Raw genomic sequence first — 22,381 nt, forward strand, 5'->3', positions numbered from 1 at the left:
AAGAAAGAAAGCTAATAGAAAAAAGCACATGGGGCGTAGCCCAAGGAAAATATTAAGAATTCAATGATATAATTTTGCATTGTCATCTATTTCTGAGATATGTTACAAGTTTCAAGTCTCTAGCTCATTGGGTAGTTAGTATAAAATTGATTGCAAAATTTGTACCGGACAAGAAAGCGAGCTAATACAGACGTTTTAAAATAAATACACAAATAAGAATTACATGTGAAAGTTGAAATACCTCAAATTAAAAACAAACAAATAAACGTCTGTTGTCTATATTATTATTCCGTAAGGTTAACATGGCCACTGGGGGAAAAGCGCTTACCATATATTGAGCTAATCTTAAAGTAAGCAAAACTTCAGAGTATGCTCTTTAAAATTACACCAAAAGTCTAAATCGGTTGAAAACTGTAGGAGAAGTTCTGTTAAGAAAATTACTCCTTCCAAATAAATAACGTACTTGTGTACCCATTGCTCTAAACCGAGCTAGGCCTATTGCTAAGAATTACAGGATTTATTTCAAAACGGAATGAATTCTAAATAATGTAATTAAATCCAACAATAAGTTTAGGTTATAATGTATTATATTCGACTTATTAAGTAAATACTAAGTATATTTTTTAAACAATATTTAGGCTGTTGTTAATATTTTATAACTTTTTGTGAACTGACATTATTAATTAGTGTTTTACAAAACAATTGAAGCCCTCCCAAGGAATTTTCCTGACTTGCTCTTACATAAAGTTGCCCATCTACAAATGCAGAAAATAAATACCATATATTCATCTGGTAATATTCAACCCTTGCTATTCACTGACCCAAAACTTTCTAAGGGTCATAGGTAAAGGTTAAATTACCAAAAGCTTTACCCGCATTCACCAGACTAAATGACAGTCATCATTCAATTTTACATGATCCTCCAACTCAAGGAGCCCCAGTACCTGAATAAGAGGCTGTGGCACCGTGATGACCTCTCACAATAATCGACTTATGAGCCAAATCCTCCTTACAGAGGGCGAGGATAGGGCTCAGTAGGAGAAGTTTCTCATATTTCAGGGCAATCCATGTATTACGGATTTCCTAGGAATCTTAGGACAATTATTGAGTATTTTTTATTGTGTATTTTAATACAACTTTCTCCAAAAATTGCTTTGCTAAGGAAGCGTTTTAAATCTTGGTTTTCTCTTCATTTTGACCCAAGGAATCACTTCGTAAATTACGTTCCCACCATTTTTGAACGGAGGTTTGCATAATTTTTTTTTAAATGACTTTTAAATGGTGAGGAAATCGACCAAAGTGATCATATAAAAAAAGTGGTCATATCGTGATTAAAACTTCTTACAAACTACTATTATGCTTTTCTTGAAAATACTCAATAAAGGCATTTAAAAGAAGCCCCCAAATAAAATAAACGATATCAGCAATCTGACACATACTTTCTCCCATTACCTTGTGAACAACCTTTACGGGTAAGTGGTGGGAGTAACTATTATTTTTGTACTATTTCGTTTAGAATTATAAGGACCATAACAGACAAAATTTGAATTAGAACCGTTTTTTATCTTTTTTTCCGTTTCTTCATGGGTTTTTATGGGAAAATAACATAAGTTACAATATCTTTTGAACCATAGTTTTTACAGCAATGGGAGGCGGCAATATTTTGTCAAGAATTTTAAGGACCATCACATACTACTTTCAATCAAAACCAGAACATTAAAAAATCACGTTTTTTTATGTTTATTTTTTTACTTTTAGTTGGTATCAAAATTCCCCTTGGGAACCCGAAAATGCATATTAGGGCAGCTCAAACATGTTAATAAAAAACTGTTCATGTTACCTTTTGCGTCAAGTATCTGTGTTGTAGTTAGCATCAACTACAACGCGGATCGTTTGACGCAGAAGGTAACATAAACCATTTTATATTGTAATTTACAATCCAGAGGCTTACCCTCCATGAAATCAAAAATGTTAGCCTGAACGTAATGCCAGGTAACTGAACACTGCCGCCATTTTATACTGGGTTGAGATACGGACCTCTGGTTTTAGCCAAAATTCGTTTAAACTAAAGGCCTTAAAACGTAGTATTTAAAAAATTCTGAGTTGCCCCCAAAATCTCCCGGACAAAATTTACATACCGACCAAAACGTTGTTATGGTTTCTTTTTACGGTAATACTGAGTTTATTTTTCATGGTACAACCCATAAAACCGTTATTGATGTATTTTTTTACATGGGATCTCTCAGACTGATGAAAAAAATGCCATTATGTAATTGATTGAGATAGAGACCACTAGTTTTCACAGATATTCTTTTAAAGTAATGAACAGGAGAGTAACAGAACAGAGGAAAACAGTAGAGTGCTGCCTTTAAATGAGGTGTCACTTGATGGGGTTTTACATTTTACATTTTGAGCTGTCCCCAATATAACCCATTATTACCGAGACACCTACAGCATAGCTACTTCCTTATTGAGAAATTCGCTAAAAATGGCCGTAGGTAAAAAGTAGTGTACGCAACTAGCGTTTTCAAAACGTTTTTATTACCTCGTTTTCTTGTCCGGTACAAATTTTGAAATCAATTTTATACTAACTTCCCGACGAGCTAGAGACTTGAAACTTGAAACATTGCTCAAAAATGGAAGACAATGCAATTTTATATAATTTAATTTTCCTATTCCCCTTGGACTACGCCCCATGGGCTTGTTTTTAATAGCTCGCTTTCCTACAAATTTTGATATCAATTTTAAACGAAGTTCCCGATGAGCTAGACACTTGAAACTTGAAACATAGCTCACAAATGGATGACAATGCAATATTATATAATTTAATTTTCATATTTCCCTTGGGCTACGCCCCTTTGGCTTCCAAATTTTCCATGTTTACATTTTAAAAGAATGTAAACATATAAATTAATTTAAGTCGGCTGTAAATACTTAAATTTGACAGTTAGAAGAGCAGAGGTTAAGAGGTACAGGTTCTGCTCCCAAGATATTCTAAAAATATTAAACAATCATTTTAAAGTAAAGATAAACATCTGATTACCGATAATAAGGTTTTGGGTTTTGCTTATGTATTAAGAGGCTATATAAATAACTATTAACATATTTACACATTAAAGACTAAACACTAGAAAATAATTTATAAATAAAAATACTTTTTAAAAATGCCACATTTTTAAACACACTAAATAGTATAAAATAATTTATAAAATGTTGAGAGAATAAATACTTGTAAGATTTAAAACACAAAAAAACGTGGGGCGCATGCAATAGATCATAATAGTTTAATAGGTTAAGTTTCAGCATGCGCCCCACGTTTTAGCGAATTTCCCTTTAGGGAAGTAGCTATTTCGTTTTAAATCTTACAAGTATTTATTCTCTCAACATTTTATAAATTATTTCATACTTTTTAGTGCGTTTAAAAACGTGGCATTTTTTAAAAGTATTTTTATTTATAAATTTTAGCCTTGAAGACACTCGTAGAAATTATAAAGGCACTCGAAAAGGCCTTAAATCTAAAATGTTCTACTCGTGTCTTAAATACTACCTTTACGCGATCGATGCGTAAACTACTATAACAGCTGATTGTTGTATTGTTATTTCCTTGATTTTTCTTTGTTTAGAATTAGTAAAGAAAGCATCATCATGTAAGTTTTTCTAGAAACGGTGTATTTAACCACATCGGGCTATGTTGCTTATCAGTAATAAAATGTATAAATGTATGGCATTTTTAATTGTGATAAATCTGTGCGAATAAAATAGTGGTTCAGGGTTAGAGTTCAGGAGTATTCGAATTACTTAAAGAGTCTTTTAATTTATCTGTATAACTTATTGCACATAATTTTAATTATAAAGAAATTACCATTGCCTTCTTCCTGACAATTATATAGAGAGACTTCGTATCAGAGTTAGAAGATTGCGTTGCTGACGTACGGGTATCCGTCCAGGAAGGCGTCTACGTATCCCAATCCAAATCCGGGAATTCCGTATCCATATCCTCCAGGACCTTCGTAGTAAGGACCTTCGCACTCAGGGGAGTAGTAACCTCCGTATCCTCCATGTCCGTAGCCGAATCCACCCCACGGCTCGTAGTAGTTTGGTGTGGGTGCTGGGACAGGGGCAGGGTATGCTAAGGGCTGGGGCATAGGCTGAGGCATTGGCTGAGGCATTGGCTGAGGCATGGGCTGTGGAGCTGGGCGAGCTACTGGGCCAGGGCCTGGGCGGGGCATAGGCCCAGGCGCTCCTAAGACTGCCACAGCGGCGAGTAGCACTCCTAAAACAAAACCCACATGCTTAACTTTTTATAACATAAAACGACGTAATTAACTTTTATAGTTAAGTAAAAATAAGTAAAATGGTTATTTTATTGGCTTTAGATATTTAAAGATTATGCAATATAGAAAGGCACGATAAGTCAAAGACGTAGCATCTTTAATTTTATCGTTAATAAGACTAAAACAAATTGTTCTTTGGAGAAAATACTGTGATAAATTATTTGAAAAGTATAACCTTTGTAAACACAGGAACTGTATGGCCTTTACCACTGCTAAGGGCTACACAGTAAAAATGAGTGTCAAATAAACAGACATGCTTTACCTGATTTGTTAGTGACTCCTCAGCGAGACTGATGTGGATAATTTGGTCACTGTTCACCGAAGAACAGCAAAATATTTTGATAGCTAAAGATGTTGTTGAAATGTATGAAAAGGTCGAAAATTATGGAATGTCTAACATGTTTATGGGACCAGCTGGAATATATATTCTACGGTTTTATTGTTATTTAGAATGGAGTTTAACTTGGTGACTTAAATATGATTCAGATATTATATCTGAATTATTATTATTATTAATTATTATTGTTGAATTATTATTCTTCTTACTAAGTCAACGAATTAATTTGGAATAGGTCAGGTTGTAAGGCAATGTGTTAGGGCATTGCTAGTATCACAAGTAGTTTATAGGAAATAAATCTACTTATCAGATATAAGGGCATATATTAATGTTGTACGTAGCATATGGAAAAAGTATGTAATACTATGTAAATGACTTTAGAAATGGTGTAGTTCTTTGCTAGAGTATGTGTACGTAGATATTTTAAACTAAATTTGACTTAGTTAATGTTATTGAACTTTAGGACACCCAATGGCATAGAATGCAATAAGACATTTTCAATCCTAACAAACTCTAACTACCCTTTCACTATCACTCTTAAACACTCTTAAACGTTGATTTTCTAAAAGTTGTATAGTATTTTTTTATCAATATATTCTTGTACATGAACAACAGCTTTTTAAGTATATTTTCTTAACATTTGTATAGTATAGTTTTGTTGCTTCATAAGTACATATATCCTGTAAATATACAGTAGTTACTGTACATATCCTGTATTTTTAACCAATTAATGTTACTTAACAAAATGCAGATTACAAACTACAGATATGGTGTTTTTTAATTGTATTTTAATCGTTTCAGCTTAAGACATTTTAAATTATCCTGGCGAAATGTATAATAGTTTTTAGCATAAAACACCCAACAACTTATTTTTATATTGGTAATAAAACTATGAACAAATAGTGAAAAAAACTGTTTATTTTCTTGTCTTTTAACTAATTCATTCTCTTATCTACTGGAGTATAATCACAGTTTTACAACTAGCAACTATTTTTGCAGAACAATGTCTACCAGAAAAGACTTAAGAGTGTTCTAATTTAGAGAGATTTAAAACTGAAATGTTCAGTAGTAAAGGCCTCCGTATCCATAGCCGTAGCCAGGGTAGATAACCTCCTCAAAGACCTCAGGGTACACGGGACCGCCGATGAACTGCTCGTAAGGTCCGTAGGGAGCTTCGATAACGAGCTCCTCGACTCCGAAACCTACTCCGTAGCCTCCATAGCCTCCATAGCCATAGCCGCCGTAGAAGGGAGCTGCGTTAGGAGCGGGTGCCGGGGCAGCTGCGGGGTATGGCATGGGCTGGGGTTGGGGCATTGGCTGAGGCATGGGCTGCGGGTATGGAGCGGGTCCAGGTCCTGCCATGGCCCTGGGGTTCGGCATACCCAACACTGCCGAGCACGCGATAAGAAGTCCTGAAACACAATAAAGATTATTAAATTGGTATTTTATTTTAGTGTTCAATTTTGAAATGTGCTCGGCAGTGTAGGTTTGAGTCATTGGCCTTGCAATGGACATCCTAAATATTTCGATCAGATGTAGCTAATTTATTTCCATTCAAAACAACATTTGTAAAATGAGGCAGTCGTAGATTGCATTTAGTGTGATATATTTGAAGCGACTTAAGAGGAGCGATAGCTCTTAATAAGTCGTCCTATCATTTTTACTTGGCAAACACGTCCACGTATTCGACAGAAATCAGTAATGTACATCAGCAAAATCCGTCGAGGGCTCACTCCAAATATGTCAATTTTGATTGGAAGCCGGTGTCAACTTTAACATGGGGATGGAACGTCTAGGTCCATTAATAGTCACATGTTTGAGTGAATTCAGACATTATAGCGAATCTCGGTTGTATTTACTAATATTGAAATCCAACGGTTACTTGTAACAGAATTTTTGCGTATCTTTCAAGTAAAAAGTTATTTTCAGTCAAATGTCGTAAACATTTTGAATAAAAAAAAGAAAAATGTACAATAGTAAATGGAGGCATTCTTTTATTTTTCTTAATCTATGGTTTATAATAGATATTGTTATTGTAACGTAACTACGACACGACACCTGGAACTACATAACCCTTAAAACCCCTTTCATCATTTTAGAATCTATTTGCGTTTATTAATAACGAATGCCTACTTCTTACTCAAACAAAGTCGCTAAATTTGAAATTAAGTTATAATTTAAAGTGAAAGTGTAATATATATATTTCTTTTTGGTAAATCATTGGTAGTTACATTAGATATACCTTCATGTCGATATACAGATAATAACCCTTTTTTATATTTACAAGTATGCAATTTTGATTGGTAAATATGTAAAAATATAACTGGTCTTGGACAAAATACAGACTTTTGTTTTGTTAGGGTAAGTAATTATCATTGTTGTTGTAAGAATAGTCTGTTAATCATGGTTAATAGTGTTTTAAAATTTAATTCAAACTCCAAACCATACTAACTCACGGATATCAATAATCAGATATACTGTATGTATACATGAGAATACTATTAAAATAAGAATCAATAGTAAAATCTGAAAAAATACAATACAAATGTTTAAGTAATAACTAGTTTCATGGTAACTGACTCATTTACAATAATAATATTTTATAAATACAAAAACCACTAATATTATTATTTATTATAATACAAGTTATTATTTTTATATTTTATAATTATTTATTATAATATTATTGTAATATTCATTTATATTGTTCTACAATATGACTACCGAAAGTGTTAAAGGATGTATAAGTTTAGAGAACGTAATAATTTATTGCCTTACTGTTGGAATCATCAACTAAAGAAATATTTGTATATTATATTATTGTATATATATTTGTATGTTAGTATAAATCCAAACTGTTCAAAAGATTTGAGCACACCTGACACTCTACAGGAGGTTTGTTGGATTTTGAATTTATTAAAAATGCTAACCAAATTCCTTTTACATCAATTCATTATATATAATGTCATAAAAACACACGTATACACATGTTAAATAATATACAACATATACAACAGGTGAACATGAATATGGCGAGTGTATAATGTATTCGGATGCCTTGTTTGATTTAGGCACTGACTAAGACCAGTTATAGAGCATATGCAGGATAATCGAAATTATCCACGTCAAATTTGTACACACAGTAGGTTAAAAGTCTGGTTACAAATAATACAGAAATACACTTCACAAGATTCCAGTGAATTGCCAATATAGTTTTGTATTACCTAATTTTCAATGTGTTTTAAGATTATCAGGTAGTTACACCTTTCATATTTGTAGTGAATAGACTTACCAAAGAGAGCGATCATGATACCGCTCGAAAGACGGGGTATAATAAAAAATCAGAAGTCAAGGAATGAGACGCTCCCGCTCCTAAGAACACAACTAAACGACTGGGATGTATGTCGCCGCCTCTTCCTTATATACCTTCTTATTTACACATCCAAATGTAAACAGTAGTAAACTGATCAGGCCAGCTATCACAGTCGGCTTGTGTTTGTTTTATTGAAAGTATGATACTTTATTTCTCTATAGTTAATGGAAAATATTCTTCTCTTATGAGTACGTTCTATAGAAACGTGATTTGTAGTTGTTCTCCCCACCGCGTTCGAATGGCCACTTAAAATAGGTAAGATCAGTTTTGTCCTGGGTACGCTGGTGGGGGTGTGATTTACGACACTTTATCATTATTTGTTTTGAAGTTTCCCTGTAGTGTTTGTACGACTGTTCTGAATTGAAGAGCCATTTGTTTTCTTCTACATTTGTATAATGTGAAACTAAAATTGGGAGCAATCCGAGCTATTAATTAGGAATAATCCCAAATAATTATCTTTGGTAGAAGTTAATGTTGTTAATAAAGATCAGTTTTGTATTTAAGATATAACCTTACTAAACGACATGTTAAAAGATTCTCTTTAGGAGAATTGTTAATACTGTATGTAAAAATGTATCACTACGCACTAAAAGTTAAGGATACCATCAGTTCCAAATGTATTTAATTGATACACAGGCTAGAAACTGATGCTTAAAAAATAAGATGAAACTGGATAAAAAGGATAAACAGTAATAGTAAGGTAGATATGACGCGATTCATATTTTTATTTCTGATATTTTATATTGTTGGTCCTTAAACCTTCTCAAGTTCATTTATGAGACATACATTTTTATATTTTATTTGTTCTTAACTGTGTTTTATATGTGTTATTATTATTGATTATTTAACACACACATTCTTATAAAGAATTTAAGTAAATCTGTATCATAATAAATGTACTTTAATGACTCGCACACTTGATGACAGTTAGGAATTAATACTGTTAAACTTGTCATTTCATATAGTACTTACACAATAGCAGACACCATTCATGAGTAAACTTGTGTTTAGTTTTTTTTATTTATTAATTTGGTCATATATAATATAATTTTAATTTTTAACTGAAATTGAGTTTATTTTAGTAAATGAATTCACTCCAACGTTCAGGTCTCATAAATATCTGTAAATTACGATAATTCAATTTCCAGTAAGTTGAACCAAAAATTACTTTTATCCACTTGCAATTCAAAAGCGTTTGAGGCTGTTGGTAAAAATCATAAAAATGCGATTATGTTTAAGTATGTATTTACAAAATCTTAATTTCTAGTCGTACAGTCTATACTACAACTCTACAAATAGCCGAAGCCACCGACGGGTAGTCCGTAGCCGTACTCGGGAACGATGATCTCCTCGGCGACCAGGACGGGAGGGTCGGAGTAGAAGAACTCCTCTGTGACACCAACACCTCCGTAACCAAGACCGTAGCCGTAATGAGGCTCAGCGGAGGGCATGGGGCCGTTCTGGGGTCCGATGGGGCTGGGCTGAGGCTGGGGCTGGGGCTGGGGCATGGGCTGAGGCTGAGGGCCAGGCTGGGGTCCGTTGAAAGGTCCAGCGGCGAAGCTAGGCTGGGGTCCCGGGTTAGGCCCACTGGCGGGAGCTTGGTGGTTCATGCCGGGGTTGGGTCCGCTGGCAGGAGCACCCCAAGAAGCACTCGGGCCGCTGGCGGGGAGAGAGAAGGTCGGGCCGTTGTTGGGGCCGTGTTGGTAAGTGGGTCCGTTGTTGGGCATCGGGTATGCTGAGGGTTGTGCCATGGAGTAAGCGTTAGGGATGGGGTGGGGCTGGGGCTGTGGCTGGGGTTGGGGCTGGGGGTAAGGCCCTGGCCTGGCCAACACGGCCGCACTCAGAACTAGGACACCTACAACACAACGTGGAAACAATAAATACTTAGTACTTAACTCATCATTAGAAACATGTTTAAACCTCTAATATTGTAAGTAAACAACGCTTGGTGATATGTTTTTAAATCTAAGGAACCATTGGGGGTTTGTTTTAATCCTTACTTTTGTTTTATACTGTTCGGTTGGATTTCATTAGTCAATAGAAAGCTGTAAAGTGATGCTTTAAATTAAAATCAATATGATTATACAGGAAGTCCTTCTGATCATACACCAAACATTAATGATGATGTATAAATTTATACAAGAATACCCACTCATATTTGCCGATAATGTATATGAAATGGCCTGATCTTGATGATTGAAATTATCATACTGAATTTGACTGGCTAAATAAGGTATTGTTGGTTTTTATTTTATTTTATATCATTTCAATATTCTGACACCATTATACAGCTATATCGGGTACTAGGCAATATGAAACTCAGATTAGGCTAGTAAGATACCATGATACAAATCATGATATACGAATGAAAGCATTTTATTTGCTTGAATGAAATATTAAGTTTGTGTAGAAAAGTAAGTTTATTTATGGCAACATTTAATATCTATGTAAGTAGGGCAGCAAGTATTACAATTTAACACTTAGTTACAAACAATTTTTTTAACTATAACTATCATAATCTAAATACAGTTTTAATCCACGTACCAAAGGAGAGAGCAATCATGATGAGAGGCTGTGTCTTCGACTACCGATCTCACAAGAGTGCTCGACACACAACGACTTTTATATTTCTCCCACTGTCGTCTTGTACAAACAAATCCTTTGTTTACTTTAGCTATCGTCTGTTTGCCGAAGACCTGTTTATCAATACTTAAATGACGTAACCTGTTTTCTGCGTACCTAGTGTCCGACCCTCACGACTGCTCTTACAAAAGTGAGTACTTTTTTTCATTCCCTAAGGTTTTGTATCTGCTGTTAAATAAAAATGACTGAAGCCTGGAGTGGGGGTATAGGTGTCACTACATTGTATAACTGCTGTATAAAACATCATCCACTTGCAATGTTGTTTACTACAGCAAAATAAACTAGCAATTCAAACGTGTAGTTTGCTTTTTCAATAATAATTAATTTTTAGAGTTTTAATTTTAATAATAATTTTTTTTTATTATTTATTGAAGCGTGAAAGGTTTGCTGGGCGTTTCTAGGTGCGTCTGTTTTACTCTTGTGACATATACTGACTATTTAAATTAGAATCAACACTCTGAGCTTCACTAAAACTACTAATAAAAGTCGTTTTGAATACTACCAAATTATTAATAAGACTCATAAGTATATTATTTTCAAAATATACAAACTATTGAAAATTATTGGTCTATTTATTCATACAAAACACACATTCAGTTAATAAACATCATTCCCTCTGTGAAATTAAACTGGTTAATTAACACTCAAGAATAGGTCTAAAATATTAATTTTATTTGTACAATTTGAACTACGAGCGCACGTACAAGAGAGCAAGGTTTATCCCAGAAGGGCGTGGATGCCTGGGTACTCGGGTCCAACAATCACTTCCTCGTAGACTCCCTCAATGAAGATGGGAGGTAGAACCTCCTCGACGATGCCACCGTAGGGGTAGATCTCGGGGCCGTAGCCGTAGTGGGCGTCTGCCTCAGGGTCGGGGTCAGCCACGGGGGCGGGTTCCGGGAGAGGTTCCGGGTCGGCCACGGGGTGAGGTGCTGGGAGTCCAGCCACCATGGAGACAAGGAGAAGTCCTTGAAATAATACAGTATGAAACTAAGCCTAACCTTGGATTAATATTTTGCAATTGATTGTATGTAAATTTAATTTTGCGCTCGTCTGTATTCTGTTTATTAAATTCCATTTTTTTCCTCACTTACGAAAAGATATATTGAATTTTTCTAACATTATTTTTTGTAAGAATATAATTGTTTGTAACCCTCAAAAAATCACCCTAAAATAACCCCTACAAATTATAATCTGTCAAAGTCTTTGAATAAATAAATTTAACGAACATATTTCGAAAAATCTCTGTTGATTTATGTGATAGAAATATAATTAAATTAAAATATTATTTTCCATTTTCATGCTAACTTAGTTGCATTTTTACAAATTTATTTGCATAATGCTGCTTAATTCTCTGTTATTGAACTCTTATACTAGTTTACTTCAAAGGGATAACGAGTTGACTAAGATTACCTTAACCAGTTTAAATTGTTATTCTACTTACCTACTGTGAATGCTATCATTTTCATCTCTTATCAGTGAACGATGGCGCAGAGGCTCACAGAAAGAATGACTATTTTCCTCTTATAGCTCTTGATATACGCCATTGTTATCAATAGTATCCAACTGACAAGACTGCATCGTTTTGTTTGAGTTTCGTAATATTTCAAGATTTTTATCAATACTAAGTGCAGCTCTGAATTAAATTGGTTTTTAATATGCAACAAAGGGTGGTGGTTTGCTTTGTAATATAAAATACCCCAAACACAGCAAACTTGTACACTCAGCGTATGTCCATTTGCCTGGTTTGACTTTCATTAAAATATTTCCTTAAGTTTGTCGCATTTAATCGCAAATTTTAAAAACATTAGACATAACAAGCTCATGGATTTGCTGCTACATGGAGGGAAAAAATGCGTGTTTTTAGTAAAATTTATATAGCTTTGTATTGAATAAAATGTTTAAATTTGATCAAAATCAACTCATGAACATCAACTACAACTATTTACTAATCCTCTAGATAAATGGCATGGAAATTTTAAAATGTTAATATATTTTTAGGAGAATCTTATCTGTAAAACTTTAGAGTTGAGTTGAGGTCCAACTCTTATTATGAAAACTTACGGTATTGGCTGGTTACCTAAATTGGAAATTCACTTATAATATTTATATTAGTATAGCCTAAAGCATTTATTTCACCAAGGAACTTATGGTTTTTAAATTATTTTACAATATAATATCCAGACTGCTAACAACGTGTATAGGCTATGCTTGACTTTCAAACAGAAACTTATTATGCTATAGTATTTAAAGTGTATTACTTTTGTATTTCATACACTAAAATATTTTACAAAAATATACACGGGAAAAATATGCGTTTTGGTTGCTGTCGTCTTTTATTGCTTAGAACTTCAAAAAATTTGCAATTTTAACATAACATTAATAGCATAACCGTATGTTTAAAACGTATCTGCCATTTTGTTTTTAGACAAGTTATCATAATCTAATATCTTACATAAAGCATACTAATGTAAAAAAGAATTAATAAATAAAGTAACTATAGTGTACTTTGTTGATTCACACTTAGAATCCGTTGTAGGGAAATCCAAAGAAAGGGTATCCACAGCCAAGTTCGTCGATGAGTGCGTATTTCTGGGGGTGTGGATAAGGTTGTGGCTGGGGCATGGGTCGAGGCCCAGGATGAGGTCCAGACCCAGCGGCCAGAGGGGCCAAATGGGACACAGGCAGGGCCCTGGCACGAGGGTCCGGCGCTGCCCAGGGCATTGCGGACGCCGCCGCGCATACAGTTAGGAGTCCTATAAAATATATTTTATATGATGTATAAACAGACATTTTTGTGATTTTAATAAGGATTTTAAGCATACAAATTTTTATGGCGTATAAATACAGTTGTTCCCACAATATTTAACAAATTTTATGAAAAATCTAAATGTTTAAAAAAAAAACAATAATAAAATAGTTCTAAAAATATTTTCGACATAAAAATCAATCATTTGCAAGGTTGCTAACACTTTGAACTTTTATTAACGTTGATTTGATTTCATGAATGTGACATAATCATAGGTTTATATCTGGTTCAAATTAGACTCTACCTTACATGTGTATTTGTTTAAATAACTCACTTAAATGTGAATTATTAAGAAAACTGGTAGGAAAGCATGCTTACCTTTAAATAAGTCTATAGATACACATTAAATATACAACACAAAAGTATACATTTTCGTGGTCATTGACTACTGGAGAAATGGCAATGGCAGTTGCAATTTTATTGCTGGAATTTCAACTAGCATTGTCATTGCTCCAGTGACCATGAACTGTTGTCCTCCTTGTTTTGTATATTTTATGTGTCTCTTTGTATTTATTTAAAGGTAAGCCTGCTTTCCTGTAAATTTCCTTAATAATTCCTGGCAAATGTCCTATCTTTTTATCAGATAACTTTAAAGGTGAAAACAGTATTCATGTTTTACTATATGGGAAAATAATAATTTATGTATATAATAATAATAATAATAATATATGATAATAAATAATAATAAAATATAAATAATAAATCCATTTTTTTATAAAACAAAAATAATTAATGGCTTTATAAACCCATAGTGTGGTAATAAAAACTCAATAAATGATTCCACTTACCCAGACAGAGGTGAAACATATCGGAAAACACAGTATCACGACGCTGGTTTACAACCTTATAAAAATAATTTATTGACTCTTCCGCAGATACTGAAGTTCCACGTTATCTTCTCTTTCGCCAGTTTGCTGCGCTTCTTTATAACAAGCAACTCCAACTAGGATATTTTTTTAAACATTTATGGCATTTTGTAAGCAAATGATTGAAGGTATAGTAAAATTAAACGTATTCAAGTCAGTAAAAAATAATATCCAATTTTATTTAAAAAAATTACACATTACTCATACAAAATAAAAGATTTTATTAGTCTTTTTAGTAACCGTAGAACGGAAATTCAAGGTAACTATCGTAACCATAACCTTGGCCTTGCCATTTAAAATCGTAACCACCATGTCCTGAGAAACATCCATGACATCCATTTCCGACCCTAGCTAATGCCCCATATCCGTATGAGGGATCTGGCGATGGTCTAGGCTGGGGCAATGGGCCTGGCATTGGGGTTGCATAGGGAGTGGGTTGTGCTCTTGGCGCGGGAAGTCCATAAGCAACTGCAGCTATTACCACCAAACCTGAAATTTAAGTGCCAGTAGTAAACTTTTGTTGTAGTAGTAATATAAATCTTGCAGGGAAACTTATCAACTTCTCATAGAGTTTGGTTTCCTAAATTCCGTAGTAGTTTATGTTTCGTTGATTTGATTAGACCCGAAAAATTAACATGTAGAGAGACAAAATTACATGAAGTGACATGACTACTCATGTCTTGTCTCAAGTTTATTTATTGACCTTATGATGGCTTTTTCGTGGATTTCTGCAACTATTATACTCCAGAACACTAAAAGACATTACTATGCATTGCCAACTCAAATCATGCTGAATAAATCTGCTTTTTCACGTTTTAACTGTAAGAAAATTAAATCACACACCTGTTTATTCTCCTTTGGTCTCAAAAATGGGCAATTTTAATGCATGACTTCCACGGGATAGAGGTATGAGCTGTTTAGCCAAATGAATTGTCCGTTTGCTTCAATATTTTATTTAGATACATTTTATCAAAAGTGTTGATACTTCCATAATAATTTCAGTAACCTGTTCAAAATGATATTTAACACCCCTTGATATTTTTTATTGTACAGTAATCAATTACCATTACCACTGCTATACTACTATATGTTGCTAGCTGATGTACCCGTGCTTTGCAACAGGGAGGAAAAAATATTATATTGCTGCACTGTATTGTTACAACTTTTAAATGTTAGTATTTAAGCATTATAGAACATAACGGATTTGTTTGGTTTATCAGCTGTTAAGATTCTTAAATTCTTTTTGAATAGGGAATACCCATAAGGTAAGCATGGAAAATTCCAGAGCCACGGGATGGAGCCTGAAATCATGTTCGAGATAAGACTAGGCATAGTTTAATGGAGAATATAAACTATTATCACACTAACTTCGAGCCCAGTCCAACCAGTTCTTAATGCGTGATTGAGTCCAAAAAACTAACTTTCAGCTTTTACACAAACTTTTAGTTTTCTAACATCATTAGTATAATTGTTTTTTTTTATTCTTTTATTAGTTACATTGTAAATAGTAAGCTGTATTCAAATGAATATAAACTTTTCTCGGTCACAAGTTTATATTTTATAATTGAATATACTGAATATTTCATTGTATATATTCATTTAACATTACATAATACTTGGATATGCGATATAAAGTTGTTTCTTGATACTGATATTTTGTTATTGCCACTTTTAACGAATTATATAAGGAATAGGCAATTACAAAAAAATGTTGCAGTTTCTTGGTTAACTATTTTGTAGAGCTTGAAGCGTTGTTGTATGCCTGATAATTACGGAGAATATTTTTACAAAAAACTCTAATCTGAAAATTCTTATGTTATTGATATGTGGAATAAATAAACTGAAAAACTTTGCTTTTTTGTGGCTATATTTAATCTAATTTGGTAAATGTGTTTATTTCATACTAATGCATCGACATTTTGATAAAAACGCTTATAACCTTCCCTGTAGCAACAAACCTAAGTACTAAGGTTAATGTTATTTAAAAACAGACAACATACGGGAATATCTTAGGAGAAATCCAGCTAGGTAAATGGAAATTCACTTAGGCTGCAGGATTGGTGTGGTGGGGGTATTTTGCAATCCTCATTATTTTAAATATAATTCTGATACTTTGCAGTTAATGAGAAGCATCATGCTTGCTTATAACTGTAAATGGAAATATATATTCGGATTTGTTTAAAGCATAAGCTAGTGATTAAGCTATATAGTTTTTAACTTACCAAAGACAACTAGATACTTCATGGTAGAAATGCAGTTCACAAATGAAGCCATTGCAATACTCACCTGATAATATACTGCACTTTCATTATATTTACTTATCAACAAGTGTTAGACGTTATCATTACGCACATGCTTGCGTAAATGATCATTTCTTCAATAATATTAAGTGTTTTTTTTTATTTTATGAATTATTGATTATCTGTGGCTAGTTACACAAATCATAATTTTCTAAACCTATATTAAGAGTTATGTTTTTCAATGTTAGTATTTTATTTTTTAGGCTGCCCTAAGATAATAGATAAAATATAGATAATTATTCTACAGTAAATGCTTTAAAAAGTAATAAAAGGTGTTAAATGCATAGTTCAATATAGTTTTAAAATCTTTTGTTACTAGCCAATTGTTATTAATTTAAAATGTTTTGCACTAAATAACCCATGGAAGGTTATTTCAAACCTATCCGTTTAACCATGCTCTCTTGATATTTTTCATTAAAACTCAATTAAAAAACCTTAAAGTGACACGATACGCAACACACTTATTAAACACTATCAAAGAGTGGCTTGTTTGTTTAAATGTTGGAACTTCTCTAAAATTAGATAAGAGTGATAACATCATATAAATTTAAATATTATCTATTTTACAGCATTTAGATTTTAAAAGTATTAAACAATTTCGTAATAAAGAGTTTTTGTGAGTTTTAACTGTAATGCGTAAAAGTAAAATATAGTAATAACTTTGTGGAAATTGTATTTATTTACGAATAAAACATTTACATAAACTCTAAAGGTTCGTTATATATTGGTAAGAGCCATTAAATCAATTTAAATCAAATCAGTTATTTCCACAAAGATTTATTTCTATTAAACTGCATTCATAGTTTTGTGGTTAATATTTAAATTTTTTCCAAAAACTAATTGTTCAAATCGTGGGAGTCATGAATGATTTCAAATTTTGTGATAGATTCACTTCATTACTGTATACCGTTCTGATACACGGCCATAAAGATTATATGTTCAACAAAGCTAGCCAAATAAAATATTTAGGATACGACATATATTAAACAGTTTAAAACTGAAAAGGTTGGCTAAAAATAACTTTTTTCAATCAATACAATTATGTATTACAAATATTATCAAATAGTTTTAAATTGTTATAATGTAATTTGCAGACATGATCATAGCCGAAATTTAAAACTTCAGCCTACTTTTGGGACGAGAAAACTAGTAAACTAATTCAACAGATAGGGGATATAATTATCCAATACAGAATGTAACCATGCGATTTTTAATTTTATTTCAGTATAAAAAACTAATACTAATGTATTAAATAGGTCGGTCAGTGGTTGTGTTTTTTAGTAGAAGTAGTGGCCTCTTCAGTTTACCACCCACCGTAGCCTCCTCCGTAGTAGCCACCACCGTATCCGTAACCACCGTATCCGTAAGGCTCGAAGAAGACCTCCTCGATGACGGGCTCAGCAATGGTGGCAATGGGGGCGACATAAGCGGTCTCTACTATGGGAGGGAATTCGCATCCGTAACCTCCATAACCATAACCTCCGTATCCGTAACCTTCGTAAAGTCCACCTAATCCGTATCCACCGTAGTAAGCGTCAGGGCCAGGAGCTGGGCCAGGCTGGGGCATTGGCATTGGCTGGGGTGCTGGGAGAGGTCCTGGGGCTGGCCCGGGCATGGCGTAGGGAGCGGGGCCAGGCTTGGGACCTGGAGCCGGACCTGGGCGGGGGAAAGCGGACACGGCGGAAACCGCGATCAGGAGTCCTGAAACATTTCCATTTATATTTAAAAGATTATACAACTTTAAAGTAAAAATAACAAGATTACAGAATGATCATAGCGGTGGTTGAATGCTGTTCTTGGGGTGACGACCACATGGATGCTATGCGGACCCCCATTTTCAGTGAAAGAGTGCATTGAGAATGGACTGCTACATCTCTGCGAAACGTCTGCAACCACGCGGTCTTCATCCGAAGACCAGAATTCAAAAACTTAAACTAATATAACGATGACCTGATCACAAAGAACCCTTATGGATTTTAATTTATAATGAATATTCCCCAATTACTAAAACTTAAAGCTATCATTTAATTTCGCAATTTGTGTCAAACATAACTACTTCATCCGTAAAATAATCTGAATGTATATATTGTTTCCTTTATTAATTGACTTTCAACCTTTTCGTTTTGATATGTAAATATATGCGAATAATTATTAGTGAGTAGGTGTAGTATAAAATATTTAATGTTGTAGAATATTTCCCTAAGTACATTTTAAGCACTTTTGAAGACGTTATTGGATTTTCACTTATTTATAGAGGTCATAAAATATTTTTGTAGCATAACCTATTAGCACGAAAAGTATCATTTACCATAGAGTGTTTACAAACTATTAATTTGATCTTTGGTTAGTGCTCAAATAAATTTTAGTCCATTCATAAGGTAAATAACAATTGAGAATTTCTTTCTAGATAAACTCAATAATCCTTTAAATCAATCCTATTGTGTTTTTACGTTAGCAATGTTTTAATTCACACTAAACCCATAAAACATTTAGTTTTATTAATAATGGTTATTAAGACTATAACCTATACTTGTACGACTGATATTATTTTAAAACGAGCCAACATTCATAAAGTTTTTAAATCTTATGATCACAAATTATCTTAATTCTAAAGCCTGTTCATGCTAGATATGCATTTAATACTCTAGTATTTACGTAGAAAATATATTTTTGAAGATGATATTCTTAATAATTTACAAACACATGGAGTTCTTGTATTAGCTATGAATTAGTGCAAATAAATGATTTGACAAAGATGTTATTTTTGCCTTGGTGTTTACACCTTATTTATTTTAACGGCCTTGATTTTAATATCTTTCTAACTATGATTTATTCAATAAACTGTTTAATTACTTACCAACTGCGTAAGAAAGCATGGTGTTAGAGGGAGACTCGCCGACTATGATAAGAGCGCTCTCTACTTCCTTTTATACTTTATGGCTCTCATTCATTTATTTATTGGGCTGTAAACTTTATCGAGTTGTATTTTGTTTACTTTTGCACGTAACACTTCCCCATAACCTTCAATAACTATGCCGTTCTACTTCAGGCATGTTAAAATGATGCTAGAATCGACTGGCGTATACGTTAAAAGAAGAACATGATAGAAAGTATGGACATTTGCATTAGTACATGCAATCAAGAAATATGTGTTAAAATATCATACACAGGAACATATAACATATATTTAGAGAGAATTTAACTTTAAGTGTCTGGAAAACAGAGAAAAAATTTGTCAATTAGTAAAACTACGTGGTACAATCTGCAAGTCTTAATTGTTTAAAAAAAACTGCTATCTAATAGCTTTTTATTGAAATTTCAATAAGATGAGGAATACTAGACTAAAGTTTTGAAATGTCATTCAGTGTTATCAATACTATATTAAACGCATTTTATCGTTACCTAATCAAAGCAATTCAAACAAAGTTACATCAGCAACTCAGCTTTCCTCAAATAATATAACATTACGAGTCACAAAACCTACGACTAAAACTTTGTTTTCTAAACATCAATTTTTATGCATTAAACTATCTCTATAGTGAATGATTCTCTGAAGTTAACCAACTGCATATATATGTGTAGTTTTCGAACATTTATCCACTTATTGTGTGGTGTCATCATAAATTTAAGCTAAATATTCAATTGTTTACTGGATGTTTTCTACTGTTGCCTACTTAAATTAGACGTAGAACACCATTAAGTTTTTATAAGGTCCCAGAGTACAGTGGGTAAGGTAGTTTATTCTTCTCCGTTTCTGCTTCCCTTTTAACAGCGCTTGATGTTTACCTTTTGATATCATTGTGTTCCTTTGCTGTATTGATAGAAAGTGAGAGTACTCGATTGTGTAATCAATAGTCTCAAAAGGAGTTGAAAAGTATTCGCTTATATAATCTTTTTTGAGAGCGAACCTGGAAAACAAAGTTGATATTTTGTTCAAAATCAATTAATGGTAACTTTAACAAACTCCGAAACTTATTGAAGTCTTGATATAGTTAACATTTTACATAGTTTATATTTCCTATTTTATAGCAATCTTAAAATGCTTAGGTACCAAAAATATATTATTATTATATTATTATTAAGGAAAAGCTAGTTTCTATGTTTATGTAAATAATGCACTAAGAAGATAAGACAAATCTATTTATGTTCAGGCAATGGGTTTGTTTTTATCCTTGCAAAAACAAAAAAAGAAATACAAATATTTTTTTATTATTTTTTTCATGAAGCTTTTTGTATTTATTTATTTTATTTTGTATTTGCTGCAATGCTGGCATCTGCAAATATAGCAGTTGCAATATACATTGTACACCATAGGACAAAATGCATTGTTTTGTTGTAGTGAATCCATTTCAGAGTAACAAAAAACAGAACCTTCAGTTTTTGTGATGTATCTAATAATGCATAGCTGGCGATAGGCCTAAGGAAATTAACATTACAAAAATATTGGTAGGATTTTATTTTTATCCAACCCAATATTTTCAGTTCCTCATGAAGATTACTATGGTATATATCACTTTGAGGCTGTTTGGTTTGTATTGATCCTATAACGGGATTATTGAATTCTTTATCGTTTGGCTTAAATATGAGGGTTGCCATTGTAGGTTAATTGAATATGAATTTCTCAAAGAAGTGTAGTTTTATTAGCAACGTAATCGTATTAAAACATGTAAAATAATATCCATTGTCTGCAATATGTTTAGTTATCTTGCAGAATCAAAAGAAAGGTTTTCTTATATTCTCTCTTATTTGTTGATAAGGCAGGACTCTTTACATTATTATTTTCTTAACTAAAGTTGCATAGGCAATGGTATTGTTAATGAGCATGTGCAGTGTGATGAATTTATTTGTACATTTACTTATTTGTGGTACTTACTGTTGATACATCAACTTGACTATCCTGTACCTCTATTGAATTACGAATATAAATTTAAGTAGAATATGTGGTTTCACTCTGACTCTTTATAGCTAGAGCATGTTTGACAGAAGGGTAAGATTGGATTGATACCATAAACCGTCCTAAAACACGAACCACGAATACACATAATTTCTTTTATTAGAGAACAGTTGTAACCAATAGTAAAACAATATAGTTACCACTAGTCATCAAATACATACTAAACAGACACATATGTAACAAAAAAATAAAGCTATTAAGTCATTAACGAACTGTTTTACTTCACCTTTTTAAAGTTAGGGATTTGATACGAACTTAATTTCAGTCATACCTGTAGTAGAAAAACACATCTTTAAAATTTAATGTTGTGTAAATTATTTCCTGGACAAAATGTTAGTACAATGTCATTTTATATTTCCTTCTTTATGGTTTTACCTGACCTAACTAGGACAAAATATAATTTACAGGTTGTTTTTCTATAGTAAAACGCAGCGGAAATTACAAGTACCGTTACACTTTTTACAGACAACACAACTTCATAGTTATCTGTGTGGTTTAGTGTTATTGGGAATTTATTGTGAATAAGCCTCAGTGTGGTATTTACAAAAGGTCAGAGTGTATGTATTGTAAAAGAGTTCATTAAAAATAAATATTGTTTTCATACCAAGGAAGGTTTGAAACTAAGTCCCAGTAAATACTAAATAATTAACTATTTATAGATTTTACAAATAGTTGGAGAGCCAAACCTGAAAAAAAACTTAGACCTACAATACATCTTCTATATATTAATAGGCAATCATGTTTCTTTAAAACCTTTTATCTCAG

At 32.9% G+C, this 22,381-nt stretch overlaps 3 protein-coding genes and 1 long non-coding RNA gene across 5 annotated transcripts; all 4 read right to left on the minus strand.

Annotated features, from left to right (window-relative positions):
- Positions 1-3,809: 3,809 nt before the first annotated feature.
- LOC129003087 (uncharacterized) lies at positions 3,810-8,268 on the minus strand. Of its 2 annotated transcripts, none has more exons than XM_054431313.1 (2): positions 7,964-8,268; positions 3,810-4,273 (listed from the first exon to the last, which is right to left on the minus strand). In XM_054431313.1, exons 1-2 carry the CDS (start codon positions 7,977-7,979, stop codon positions 3,909-3,911), a joined length of 381 nt encoding a protein of 126 aa, XP_054287288.1. In that variant the 5' UTR covers positions 7,980-8,268; the 3' UTR covers positions 3,810-3,908. The 2 variants fall into 2 exon arrangements, with proteins under 2 accessions (XP_054287288.1, XP_054287289.1); XM_054431314.1 differs by lacking the exon at positions 3,810-4,273 and adding an exon at positions 5,572-6,083 and having other exon boundaries at positions 7,964-8,125.
- A 1,004-nt stretch (positions 8,269-9,272) lies between these two features.
- LOC129003988 (tetra-peptide repeat homeobox protein 1-like) lies at positions 9,273-10,820 on the minus strand. The gene is made up of 2 exons (XM_054432355.1): positions 10,589-10,820; positions 9,273-9,899 (listed from the first exon to the last, which is right to left on the minus strand). The coding sequence occupies exons 1-2, from the start codon at positions 10,605-10,607 to the stop codon at positions 9,334-9,336; spliced, it is 585 nt and encodes a 194-aa protein (XP_054288330.1). The 5' UTR covers positions 10,608-10,820; the 3' UTR covers positions 9,273-9,333.
- Positions 10,821-14,520: 3,700 nt separating this feature from the next.
- On the minus strand, positions 14,521-16,672 carry LOC129001945 (uncharacterized). Its single transcript, XR_008491513.1, has 2 exons — positions 16,585-16,672; positions 14,521-14,851 (listed from the first exon to the last, which is right to left on the minus strand). It is a non-coding gene; the product is annotated as an uncharacterized LOC129001945 (long non-coding RNA).
- Positions 16,673-17,858: 1,186 nt separating this feature from the next.
- On the minus strand, positions 17,859-19,621 carry LOC129003765 (shematrin-like protein 1). Its single transcript, XM_054432059.1, has 2 exons — positions 19,520-19,621; positions 17,859-18,363 (listed from the first exon to the last, which is right to left on the minus strand). The coding sequence occupies exons 1-2, from the start codon at positions 19,536-19,538 to the stop codon at positions 17,966-17,968; spliced, it is 417 nt and encodes a 138-aa protein (XP_054288034.1). The 5' UTR covers positions 19,539-19,621; the 3' UTR covers positions 17,859-17,965.
- Between the last annotated feature and the right edge of the window lie 2,760 nt (positions 19,622-22,381).

The sequence above is a fragment of the Macrosteles quadrilineatus genome, unplaced genomic scaffold (assembly GCF_028750875.1).
Source record: "Macrosteles quadrilineatus isolate MER2022 unplaced genomic scaffold, UCM_ALF_1.0 Scaffold_9__3_contigs__length_116548681, whole genome shotgun sequence".
Classification (NCBI taxonomy): domain Eukaryota; kingdom Metazoa; phylum Arthropoda; class Insecta; order Hemiptera; family Cicadellidae; genus Macrosteles; species Macrosteles quadrilineatus.